Genomic DNA, 14,313 nt, shown 5'->3' with positions numbered 1-14,313 from the left:
TTTTGCTCAAAATAAAAACCCCCACCCAAAATATTGAAATAAAACAAAATTTTGTATTCTATGTATTGGTTAGCCACTGTATACTTCCAACAGTGCTTATTTAATGTGACAAGCACATATACTATATGCCACTAATCCAGTAAATTAAACATCTAGCAAACTCTTTTCATGAAATGTCAATTCATTTGAAGACAATGTGGTCACTGCAGAGCCAATATACTGAAAAGAAGGTGGCAGACATGAAAATATAGCCATTCAAGGAGAGGAAACAACCAATTACGAGAATAAATGCAGCCTCGTAAAAGGAGCACTGTGCTATCACACGCAGATCAGATTTACTACAGGAAAACTTTTTGTTTTTCTTAAGACATTTACTGCCTGTTGTGCAGTTCACTTAACTAGTGCAAGCCTCATACAGTAACAAGATTCAATTACTTTACAATGAAAAAAATTCGAACTCATGTAGATACTCTGAGCTTTATGCTTTTCTTCTATTTTGAATTCTTTGTGATAGAGAATGAGAAATTAAATTAGCAATAGTAAGGAAAAATACGGCTGTTGCTATCAGTGCAGGCTGATACTTAATACAAGCTTCATACATGTACATAAATGGTCAAATTCTTTTTTAGGATGCAATGATGAGTTTAAAGCCCTCCTTAAGAAAACAAACATTGTAATCAAGCCTTCAAAGCTTGATTAGTAATTTTAAATACCCTTGGTATTAAATATTTTTCAATAATTTATTTAAAAACAGATACCCCTCAAAAATAGGACCCCGAAACAATATTGAGCCTTCAACCAACATGCATTTAAAGCCCCAGTCTAAACTCTCTTAGAATCAGTAAAAGAATCAGAAAGCCATTATGACAGTAATGGCTAGATAGAATAGTAATGATAGACTAGTAATGCAGAAATAATCCACCCCTTACTCAAAACTAGGCGACAAAAGCTACTCCACATATATCCATCAGAAAAAAGCTGTGAGTGTAAAATTACAAGGTCTACATCAGGGCTACTAGATCCAATTTCTTCAATTCTTGAAGCTACAATACTTTAATTACATGAGCAGTCCATTTCTTTTATTTAGACTAAAAGAAGTAACTGACAATTTGATTTTACCTGTGCACCTTTCCTACATCAATGAAATATTCCTAATAGCACACATCTACAACAGATTACCTGAGAAATATCTATCACCTGCTTGATAAATCTTTATGAACAGGCCATAGCCAGCTTGTTATTTCCTAAAATCATACAGAGGTAGGAAGTGATCTGGAAAATTTTTTCCAGTAAAAGCCTTAACCATTTTAAAGGAAAATTATTCTCTCAAGGACCCGCAGAAAATCTGATAAAAATATAGGGTTATTCCATTAAGGACTGTCACCTTTGCACTCTACAGAAGTCGAGGTTAAGAGCATCTTTATGCACACATGGTCAGGTGAAAGCAGATTTCTCAACCTGTGCCAGGTGCTCTGCCCTGGCCTTCAGAAGATGCATCTTACACGTGCCTCACTTAAAAATGCTGAGGCTTAAGGAGCATCCAGAACAAAGGGAACATATTTACAGCACATGCACTTCAGTAAAATGGCAAGACTTTCCAATCTACAGGCACTGTAAGAAAAATTGCAATTTTTTCCCCATTAGTAGTTGATTTTTTTATTGATAAAAAATCAACTTCATTTGATCTCATGCAAAATTAGCCTAAATAAATAAATAAATAAATTTTTTATAATTCTCCTCTGTCCTGACTAGACCTTTGTATGGGACCAAGAAAAGTGAAGCAGTCTGGTATTATTTAGTTATTACCTAAACATTAACCCTATCCTAGTACAATCTTGACAGACTCCAAAAAGAAAACCACAAAACTCCTTTTTGTACTACATTTCCCTAGAAGGACTGAAGCTCCCAAAAATAAGCATCTGTTTGGAAAATATCTGTTTTCCAAATACAAATATCTTTAGAAAGCTCAAGCTGACAATGTCCCTTTATATTTTACTGAAATTATATTCAAGTATTCCAAGCTTTAATGCTTTAGTAATGCTGACTTTTTACATCAGTTAAGATGTTCTCTAAATGACATTTGTTTCCTACAACTGTGTCTGCGTGGAGGACAAAGATGCTGTGAGGATGAAGGTGAACTCGTACATTACCAGAAAGTAGTGCACAATGAATGGGAAATTTTTGTCCCGTTTTCTCAAATTGAGGACCACAAAAAATTACAGCCATTTTGAGAAGGCCATAAGCTGCATATGATCAGCAACTGTCACACTGAAAACATGAGGAAATAGTAACTTTGTGCAATCCTGTTTCTCAAGGAATTATTATTTACATGCTGCTGCTAAAGGCAGAGACGTTTTCCACCTGTAATGAGATCAGTCTGAAGAATTACTGACAAAAAATTGCTGTTAACTCCACAGACAGATTTCCAAGCATGAGTGTAAGTCACGCTGCTGGTAACTGCAGTTTTTAGGGCAGTGGGAGTCTTTCTGTATCTTCCATGCTCTCTGTCCCCTTCAGTGCACACTGGTTTCAGCACTTCAAGTGGTGGGCAGGAGCACTGGAACAATTTCCCTGGCTGGCTAGCCTTTCAGAAAGAGGGGTACATATTCCCCCATCAGTTCAGCATGTGAACACTATCAGGCACCAGGTGTAGCTGAATTTTCAGGTCTTGAGAGATCAGAAGGGAGAAAAACCACCAAAGTGCATCAAGCTCATGTGCCAAAGTTACCACAGATGAATTGCTCAAAAACAGGGTACAGCTCCCATGGAGGAAGATTTGAAGGTTCAAGGGGAATCTTCCAGTTGTCTGAAACTGTGTTCAGTGTGTTAATCACACAAAATTTTAGAAATACATTTCAGATTTATTTTTAATTTGAATATATCTGGCCTTTGGTTCTTTTTATGCCTTTCCTTACCAGTTGAAAAACCCTTTAGTGTTTCATGTTTTCTTCTAGTGAAGGAACTCATACACTATAATCATATCTCTTCTTGATCTTCCTTTTGATATGCTAAATGCCTTCAGCTCCCTATACATTTCCTAGGAACATATCTCCTACAGCCCTCAAATGACTTTTTGTAACTTTTCTGATCCAGTGAAATTCTCCTGCATCCTTTTTAAAGTGTGGAAGGCAGAACTATATGTAGTATTTTATTATCAGCATGTCTAACAGGTAAAAATCACCTCCCCTCTTTAGTTCTAACAGAACCTGGAATGTAAGACTGTGTTGGCACCCTGGTGAAATATTCTTGCTAATGAATGAATTACAAAGGTAGCGACATGACATAGAAGGCCTCTTAAAAGCCAGGTGGCCAGGCAAGTGAGAGACAGCAGATAGTGAGATCGTTTTCTCACATGACAAAATAAAGCATAAAAGAGGAACTGGCACAATCCTAAGTGATAGGGACAGAAAAGCACCACTCGGCTACAAACCAGGCAACTTAATTACCATCATGACTTGTTCAGGAACACAGATTTTTTAACTCCACTGTGATCCAGTTCTATGCTGCTCCAAAGGAAGCAAAGGAGAGGAAACTGTGTGATTCCACAATTAGAACTGAGCTGGACACACATCAGAAGCAGCAAGGCATGAACTGCTACAATTTGTGAGACTCCATATCCTTTATGAGCAGATTAAAATGTTCCAGCAAAACCAAGAAACAAAAGGAGAGGGAAAATTTTGCAAAGCAGAAAATGACACATCTCAGAAACACTGAGTGTTGACTGCAGTAATGTGAATTTCTTGGAAGAATCAGAGCGTGACATTTTTAACTGTAAAGATAATGAGAAAGAAATTAAATTATGGACTCCATAATGTGATGCTTGTGGTAACTGGTTGATAGAGGTGTTAGATTGAAAACCAGAGAAGCTCCCAAAGGGGTAGGAGACAGTATCTCAGCAAAGTAGGACACTGACTAAGGACAGGAGTGGTGCTTAGCTGGGAAAGCTGGAGAGGATCCCTCCAGTCCATGCTACAATAACTTGCTGATGGATTTTGAAACGACAGATTAACTTTTTCCTAAACAGAGCTCCTCACTATAGAATTAAAGATTTACTTTTGATATTGCACAGGCAGAAATTGTCCCCATGGCACAACCACATACTACAGACTGTTAGTGCTGTCACCAGTACAATTTCTCTGCAGCAAAATTAACACTTTCATCTGCTAAATCAGTCTATTGCTTTGACAAACATTATGTCTCCCTGTATAGTTCTCTCATCACTAGCTGGCCCAAGAAATTTTGCAAGAGCTTTCACACAGCTCCAATCTATGCCTTTCATAAATCATCACAAAATCCTATCTGCACTCTTCATAATTTTCTACACACTGTCATGTTCCTCATGTCTAAACTGGCCATTCCATATTTCCATCACCCTTCCTCTTATTTTGCCACTCTTCAGGAAGTAGACTTCCATATGTGAGAAGACACAGGGTCAGAAGAAGGATCCATAAACAGCCCAGCTTGCAGCATTCTGTAACTCAGCATACATTGGGGAATGCTATCAATTTCACATCAGAACAGGACAATAACAACTGTCAGTAAGAGTTGCAAATAATATCTGGTCAGAGAAAGTTACCAAAGATTTGTGAGCAAAATCCAAAACTTTTGGCTTTCTAGGAGAACAAAAGTGCCTCTGCGTTAGTAAAGATGTGCTGAGACAGGAATAAATAAGGTATGGAATACCTAAAGGCCAAATTTTGAGATGCAGTATTACATCTGTCTCCTTTTGACAACAATCAGAAATGGAGATGGCTCAGCACATCACAGGATTTTTCAAAGGCATATCTGGCAGTAGCATTTTTAGATTTTAATGCTGCAGGCATAATCTTTATTTTACATCAAGAAATACATCTGCAATTAATTAAACTTTAGTCATCGTGTATAATCAACAAAGGATTATACACAGACTGTGGTTGTATGCTCTTCTGTGTTTGCACACAATTGCTGTAGCTCACACGTGCACACAGCTCAAGGCAAAATTACAACAGCATATTGACCATTATGTTTATGTTTTACTGTAATACATATTTCCAAAGTTCCACATGCAGAAATTTTCAAACTGCAATGCAAAAAACATTTTTGAAAGACCAGCATAAAAAGGTATTTTTTATATTTCCAGAGGAAGACATCTTGCTTACAGAGTTTAGCAAAATTAAGAAAACTTCAAGACTTGGCAATTTTAAGAATAACATGAACTTCACAAATACTATTCCAAACCTTCTTCTTGGGCAACAGAAAGTTGCCAATATTTTAATATAAATTACAGTCTCCACAACATCTCTGGAAAAAGATGTGTTCCTGTGAAGAAACAACTGCAGTAGCATATTTGGTGTCCTTCACCCAGCTTTACATGTTGGAGTATTCATACACAACTCAGTTCTCTATGATAATGCTCAGTCCCCCACAGTAAAGTTATAAAAATGTCACTGAGGGGAAAAAAGAACCTGCACAATTAATACTTTATAGTTTTGTATTTTTAAAATAAAATCTCACTTTAATTTAGAAATTTGACAGAATATTCCCCTGCCTTCAGATTAATCAGAGAATCATAGTCATGTATCATTTTTATTTATGTACACCCAAAAATCACTCTATGGTTGTTACCACTAGAAAAACCTGAACATACAAGGTATAGCAGATTAGGTATTATAAATTTAAATAGGTCATTTTCAGTATTTTAACTTTTGTATTTCACAACATCCATTATATGGATGCTCATTAATCTGAGTATTTGTGCCAATATTTAAAGAGATTATAGGAAATGACACTTTTCTACAGCCTTAATGAATTTGTTACATATAAGGTCTTTTTTTCTTAATTGCATCAAATGGAAAAAAGACAATAGCATCTATAAATACCTATGAAAATAGATATAGATGAATCCAGCAGTAATTTTCTGGCCCAAAATAAAAGCAAAAGTCAATGTCATTTTAAAGAAAAATGTGCATTTTTCATACCAATTAATAATGCTATAAATCCCACTGCCCTGGATTGCAAATAACTTCAGCTGAATAAAATTGCATGACATGGGATTTACTTACTCTCTATGTTCACAGAAACAACTTGTTCTCTGACAGCACTCATTTTTGGCAATTTATTGCAGCTGTCAGCAGCCCATTTGTTCAGATTAGTGCTATGCATAAAGGTGTAACAGTCATGAGGATTTATTAACTGATTACCGTAAAGGTGACAGTCAAAATTACCTTCAAAAACATAAATGATAAGAAAGTTAAATAATTACATGATGATTAAAATCACCTTCATTTTTATCTTAGTATTAATACATAAACTTACTGCAGTATGTTTTTATTCACAAAAGCATATTAACTCAATACAAAATATAAATTATTTGCTCACAGCAAAAACATGTGAATGTTAAATATATTCACACTGAAAAATATATACACATACATATTTCTACTTATCAGATGAAGCAATGGCTAATGTCACTTATGCAAGTCTATATGTTTCTTTAAATGTAAGAAGGTGCCCCATGTGGCTTCAACACCTGGTGTTTTTCCTAAAAAGAACTTCTAGACCTCCTTTTTTAGTCCTGGAATATTGATTGTTTTTTTAAAAAATGCTATATTCAGAAGGATGGCAGAATTTATCTCCTGTAAAATGAAGCTCAGTTCTAGCCAAGAATAGTGTTTTCTCATACAAATCAGCACATGATTGGAAATACATTTTCCTCCAATCTCTTGTATGAGGTCTTTTCCCAGGCTTTTGAGATATTGAAATAAACACTGAATTGGTTCTACTGTTTGGGGTTTTTTAGAATATTCTGAGGTGGAAGTTCACAAGGTGCTACTACCTTTAAACTCCCATGGAGAATGCACACAATTGAAATTCAAATGTATTTTATAAACACAAAATGCTCCAAGTTAAGAATGGAAATCAACCAGTCAGCATTTCATTTCAGACACTGCCCTACTGAACATGCCTGGGCATCAGGATGAAGACAGAGCTGTATTCTACTCCTGACATCTTTGCCACCCCAGAACCAGAATCTTACTTCCATGCCCTCAACCTTCTTGAACATCTTTCCTCTATTTTCCTGCCCTCAGAAATGGATTGTAAGCCCAACCCCTTGCAATCCAATCACACATCATTGCAGCCATGTTACATTCCCAGCTCTCACCTGTCCTTACCATGCTCCAGTCTAGCAAGGACAATAATATGTACAAAACCCACAAAAACCTATGTTCTTAATTTCCCTCTTCTTTTACTTCACAAAAGTGCAGCTTGGACATGGTATCATTCTGGGAGAGTTTACAGAGTTTTTTTATTCTGGTTTGGAATAAAATTTGCAAGTAACTGAGCTTAGCCTACAGAAAAAAGGGTATTCTCCTCTATTTCCCAGAAAGATCTTGGAATTTTTCCCGTCTACCTTCCACCAGGGGAATATTTTCTCAGTTTGGTCAGGTCTTCAATCTAGTGTACCTTCTCTCCAGACATATTTTGGCCAGCCAGAACATTTTGAAGAAACAGTTGCTTTCATTTGCATTTAATAGAAATATTCTTATATAACATTACAGCTGCTGCTCACACACTATTCAAGAAAGCAGGAAGATCGTAACGAGATGAATTGGATTACCCTCCATTCTTGAGCAATGATAGAATGCTACCAGGAAGTCTTTTGTTTCCCTCCCACAGCCTCATTATCACTTCTTCTGGAACCTGAATCAAAATATTCAATTTATTATGTGTATCTTGAAAGCCACACAGCCTTAGTTATGGAGCACGACTCAGTTGTGCTTTTAAAAACTCATATACACTTGCCATAACACACACACAAAGCAAGTCTGTACTGTGAGCACCAAAATATTTCCAGGTTTTAGGAACAGCCTTGAAAGAAAAAACTGGGGAAGAGAGGTCAGCATTAAGTGCAGCTGTCAGGTGCTGGTGATTTTTATCTGCAGTGACTGGAAAAGAATATGAGGGAGGGGGAATATTAAGACCTATTTTCGTATTCAGATTGAGCTCAACAAATGATAGTTTCTCATGGAAATCTCCTTGGAGAAGAATTTTTTTTTGCAGGTTACCTTACTAGAGATAAGGTACCAAGAGAAGGTGAAATGAGAGAGTGTCTTCAAGGACAAACTGAAGACATATGTACACTAACAGAGGGGTCAAAAAAATCACAAGCAGCAAGGTTTCAGCAAGTGGTGCTTGGACGATGATGCTCTGAAAAATCACTCACAGAAACTTTTGAATCTCACCAGATTTTCATAAGGTTAGAATGAAAAAGAAAACTGCAACAATTTCCCACATTGATGACATTGGACTAAATTACTACATTACTTCAGAAAAATGTTGATAGTTATCATATAACATGTGAAAGTGATAGTGAAATCACCTCCAATAAAAACAACCAAAATATATAGGATTAATAATTACCAATTATTAACTATTATTATGACTGTGGATATCAAGGAAAACATGAAGTAAACAACTATCTGAGCTTTCCAAACAGCACCTATTTTGGTAGTAGTTATAAGCACAAGTTGGTTTTTTTCTCTATTATCTAACAGTAAATGCCACCTCCTATTCTGTAAAATAAAGCATAGCCATACAAATATAAGCTATTTCTTGCATACCCAGACAGATACATTTTTCCTTAATATGAATTAGATGAACGATTCTTTGTCCCAAAATATATGTGTAGTCCTACAACTCTATTTTCATTTACCCAGAAGACTGGTATATAAATTTGGTCTTATGCATCAGGTCAAGAGCTGTTTCTCCTCCAAGCTGGATGTTGCTGCATGTAACCTCCTGCATCTTGGTAATTGCTCTAAACAGGGGATTTTTACTTTTGAAAACCTCAGTCTATCAATTGGTAAAAGCTGCCACCTACTGGTCAATAAAAATTACATTACATCATCAATATAAAGAACTACACCAATGCATCAAGTTGTACTGGAACACTGCAGAAAATCCTCCCTGAACTTGGAAAAAACAAAACAAACCAAAACAAAACAAAAAACCAACCAAAACTATAAAAAAAAAAAACAAATGATCATAAGAAACAGTTTCAATGGCAAGGCTCATTTTAATCATTCTCTCTTATGGACTTCTCCCTACAGACCAAGAAGGGTAAAATTGCACAAACCTGCCAATGAAATCATCCCTTTTGCCAACATCTTTATCCCACACGGTAATATCAATAATTCCACCTCGTTCTTCATAGAGATGAAAGTCAAACTGCTCCCTCCACTGAGGATTCAAAGTTTTTGGAACAATCTAAAAAAAGAACAAAAAGAAAATAGTTTACGTTAACTAGGCATACACTTTCTTAAATTGTAAATTGGATCACCACAGTCCATTCAGGAAGCTTTTTCTGTCTGCAGTATCGATATCTCAAGCAGTGAGAACTAAAAAACGGTAATTAGGAAAGACTACTAACCAGTTTCCCCATAACTCTCTGATGTAACAGCAACCTCCAAAATCTTGCAACCTGTCACCTTCAAAAGCCTCCTGAACAAAGGACTCTCCCTGGGAATGAAGCCATTTCTCTGTAGAAAAATTATGTCCTCTGTGAAGTGACAGTTAGCTATAAAGAAGAGCCCAAAGGTAAACAAAGCACCTGCAATGACATGTAGATGGTGATTTTATGTACCTAAACAAGCAATTGTATCATGTCCTTTTATCCCAGCTGCAATAATACTGGGAGAAACCTGATACTATGGTTTACTTTCTATGGCATAAAATTAGTTCACTTCCAAAACTGCATTTCACTTTCCTTCCTTTGAAACTCTGATGAAAGCAGCTTTATAATAATTTTCAGTCCAGTTACTTCTTACTACAACAGATTTCAGTCAATATATATATCTTATCACACTGTGAAGAACAGAAAGCTTGCAGAATTTTCTACCACAATGCAAAAGCAATATTCACTGTCCTGAGCAAGAACAGAAGACCTCTAATATCTTCCCTATTTAGCAACCACTACTGCCTACAACTACTGGCTTGAAAAAGAAAAGAAAATTCAGAGAAGTTTATGAAAAAAAAAAAGCAAAAAAAAAAAAAGCATGAAATTTGATTTCTTATCATTTCAAATTAAGAGGGCCCAATGCAGGAATCTACAACTATGGCAAGTAAATGTTCCTGCCCTCTTTGTCAATTTACCCTTTATCTGGATGTGAAAACTACAGTGACTGTCATGGCCATTGAGAGAGGAAGGTCATGTGCATCATTGGCAGTCCCAGCACCTCCCCTAAACAGCAATTTTGGAAATGGCAGGGATGACATGGTCTGAGAATAAGACAATGCAAAATGTCCAAGAGACACACACAACAAGCCAGGAAGACCTTGTCAGAATCACTGTGCATCTCTTCCCTGCCATGAATGACCCCTAACAGGAAATAAAAGCCAACACAGTCTCTATGGAACATTAGGTGTGTCCTCTGCAAACCCACATTTTTCAGCACCAGGTTTTTTCCCACCTACCACAACTTTTGTTTATAATGAAACAAAAAGAAAAACAAAAAGCTCCAGGTGCTCTGAAAGGTAATTATTACAACAATAAATCACCATCACTATTTGAAAGTCATACAAGCTAAAAAGCACCAAACAGGAACAAAGCATTTTAAAAAAATTTCAGTCACAGCCAAAATTACCTTGCTCTTGTACTTCTGATGCCCCAAACGAAACTTCACGTAAGGATCACTGAGCCCATTTGCATCCATTGCCTTAAGTTCACAACCTTCTATTAAGGTAACACTAACTATCCCTCTCCATAAATGAGACTTTCTGTGCAGGTCTGACAGACGTAAGCTCTGGGTCTGAAACTTTAGGGAAACAAAAGCATAGATTTAGTTAACACGATTCCAGAATTTTCTCCTGCTTTTTAATGCTCTATTTCATTTAACTATGAATGTAAAATAACCACCTTAAGCTATTTTGAAGCTTTTGACAGTACATATGTAAACTATATTGCAAACAATTACTTGGAGAGTAGTAAAATAGTGACAGTTATTCAGGTAATGTCATATGCTGCTTTTGCAGAAGCAAGCAGTACAAATGCAGCTCAAGGAAATGTTCATTTCTTTAAAAGGGTGTTTTTTCTGCTTCACTTCTTCCTCTGCTGATAGAATAAAAATAAATGTTAGAAAGTCTCTTCTGTTAGTAGCATATGATTGAATTAACTTGAACAAACTGTATATTGATAAAGATAAAACCCCAGTGAGAAAATAAACTTCCCTTTGAATAACATAATATAAACCCACCATGAGAAACATGGATCAAGGAAAAATAATTCAATAAACTCCTCTACCTCTGCCTATGACATGAAGTGGCATTCTCAGAAACATGAATTAAGTACTAGCATATAAGTTAAAGAGTTTGAAAACAAACGAACCTCTGTTCAGAACTGTATAGAGACTTGTGGACTTGTGAACTCCCAGCCACTGATTTTGGGGGTTAAAATGAGATTCATATACACAAACCAGGCAATTACAGTTCTTGTTAATGAATTCTACTGGGGATTTGAGAGTAGCAGAATATAAACTTGAGTAACTTAAAATCATTTCCAGTTTGCTCTGAGCTACAATGGGTACAAGGTGCCAGAACTGTGAAATCACCTTTGCACTCCTGAGGCAGGCAAATGTGTCTTGGGTGCATCTGAGAAGCAATGTTAGTAAAGGCTCCCCCTTCTATTCTGAAACTTTATTCATTCAAGGCTATGTTACCTATAATCACAACACTAGATAGCTAAACAATATTTAAACTTACAAATTATTTTCTCCAGGAATCGAAAAAAGCAAGTCTGCATGTACACTCTGCTGTAACTATAACTTTATTATGCAATGTAGTTTGAGCAACAAAGGCTTTGTGGGCTCAGCAACCCTCCACAAATGCAGGTCTTGCATGCCTGGCTTCATCTCTTGCAGACCTCCACTATTTCTGTAAGATGGTTTCATTGCAGGCTTGGTTTGAGTCTTTTAGATGGTAAACTCAGCTGGATGGCTACAGCTATGCAGATGCCCAGGACAGGGGTTTTACTTCAATACTTTTTGCAGTGTTTCAGGTAAGTTTTTGGCATGCATTTATATTTTCTAATGGTTATTCATTCCAAGTAGAATGGTTATTCCCAAAATATTTCACTATATTTATTAAAGGTTTCTCTTCCGGAAGTGAAGGATTTAACTGCAGAGAAACTTCTCATAAACTTTCTGTTTCTACAAAGGCGAACAAGGAACTGTGTGTGGAATAATCTTGAACTTAACCTGCAACATGAAGCAGCAGTGGGACATCAGACAGCAGACACTCTACAAAAAATAGGGCAGAATTGGGAAAATCAGTTGCCAGAACAGATGTCATTTACAACTTGGGAGCATTATATAAACCTCAAGCTTTTTGTCAGCACAAATATGCCTCTCATTGAGGGCATACTGTCAACATTGCCAAAGACTTGACTTGTGAAGAAGTGGGAAATTTTCTTTTCTTTTTCCAGTTTCTTAGAAGACTTAGAGCAAAAGAAAGCCTGGATAATAAATAACCAACACAATATGATGAGAGATGCAGAAAGAAGACCAGACATGTTTAGGAAGATACTTTATACTTGGATATAAGCAGTGGTTGAGACTTCTTCTGCAAAGAATATACATTTCCTGGGGATGTTTTAAGAGCTGAATGGGAATCCATATGATTTCTAGGATTCTTTCATGAGTTTGCATTTACAAATCTTTTGAAGTAAATCTTAAGCACACTGCATAGCTCTCTACTTCTTCGGTGAGACAGTGAAAAATTTAGGGAGTGTACCTGACCTGAATTCCATATTTTCAGCAGGTCTTACAATAATTTGCTGCACTAGAGCATCTGCCCCGCCATCAAGCAAGGTGATTTTTTTTAGGAGCTTCACCAGTGGGGGTAATTTCTGCACAAGGTAGGAAGGCAAGATCTAGATGACCAAGAACTGGATGTAAAATGACAGACAGGTCAGACAGGAGTTTACAAGCCAGGCAGGAGACTGGAGAACAAGTGTTCACGTGCTGCTCCCAGGTCAGAGCCACATCCCACTGTCAATGACAATCAAAGTTTTATGCAGAGCTCAGGGGCACCTTGACTGACAGTGGAGCTGCAGAGACTATGTCTTGCCATGCTGGAAGAAAAGCAGTCAGCTGCTAAAAAGAGGTATTGATTGGTTGTGGCTGCTTCTTCCTCAAGGTACCACAGCAGTGCCTGTTTGTGTCTTTATTGGCAACACACAGATACATAGAACAGCAAAGGGGAGAGGGACTGAAAGAGTCATGGTACAACTCACAGAAGATCAAGTTATTGAGATTTCCTGGACATGAAAGGATAGGCTATGTGGCCTTCTCCAGCAAGAATAACATCCAGCTAGTACTCTTCTTGCTTCTCAGCCAGACTGAAGGGAATCCAACACACTTTTCTTCCAGTCAAACCACACTTATTCTCAGAAATTATGGATAATTTAATGACATAACTTCGTTTTTCATATTATGGTTCTTGGAGAAAGAAAAACGAAAAAAGAATGTTCAGATTTGAAGTCAAATTTGACAAAAAGCTGATAGCTGAAAAAATGGGAAAGTAGGGCTGATTTCACATTTTAAAGTTCTTTCCTTATGAATTTAGTTTCACAGTGTGAGCTCTAGGTACACTTCTAGGTATCTCAGAAACCTGTAAAATCCAGCCCATGGTGAGATCCAAATTCAGAAGAGTAACTACAAGAACAAAACAAAGAAGTGAGCATGTATCTTTCTCAATTTCTCCTATGAAGGACTGTTTCTCAAGTTTTATTCTTAGGAAACTTGTTTCCCTCAGAAAGCATGTAGTGAGTATTGCAGCCTAGATTCACTCTTGTGCCATAAATAGAAAAAAAAAAAAAAAAAAAGAAGAAACTGTACAGCTTCTCATTTGACTGTAAATGGGTGGGAAATTACAAACTCCATATATAATGCCACAGTTTGGAAAGAAGCAGGATCAAGATATCAAAACCACAACCATCATTAATGTAGGACTATTATTCACATAATTCACATTTTTGTGCAGGATACAGGCATGGCGACTTTCACCTCACATGTCCTAAACTCCCCAAAGAGAGGAAGTGGTGGGTAAGTTGCAACCTGATTGTAATGAAGTTTCCTCTCTATCTTTCCAAAGGGAAATTTGAATTTGACTTCTTAAAATGGGTCTTTCAATCTAAAGGATGCCCAAAGGTACCTGTGAAAGAAAACCCCACATATTTTCATATCCACATACTGCTTTAATGCTTAATAAACAGCATGCAAACCCAGCTTTTTCTTATGTGAAAAACACAGTCTTCCACATAGTGTTCCACCTATTGTG

At 36.7% G+C, this 14,313-nt stretch overlaps 1 protein-coding gene across 1 annotated transcript in view; it reads right to left on the bottom strand.

Moving 5' to 3' along the window:
• Positions 1-14,313, bottom strand: part of MCTP1 (multiple C2 and transmembrane domain containing 1) — a 215,244-nt gene that overhangs the window by 121,085 nt on the left and 79,846 nt on the right. Inside the window, 2 exon segments of the mRNA XM_079331356.1 lie at positions 9,116-9,246; positions 10,623-10,793. Coding sequence (XP_079187482.1) covers positions 9,116-9,246; positions 10,623-10,793 — 302 coding nt within the window.

Source organism: Erithacus rubecula, assembly GCF_903797595.1.
Source record: "Erithacus rubecula genome assembly, contig: SUPER_Z_unloc_3, whole genome shotgun sequence".
NCBI classification, from domain to species: domain Eukaryota; kingdom Metazoa; phylum Chordata; class Aves; order Passeriformes; family Muscicapidae; genus Erithacus; species Erithacus rubecula.
The sequence above is the reverse complement of the archived record's forward strand: the minus strand, read 5'-3'. Positions and strand labels throughout refer to the sequence as shown.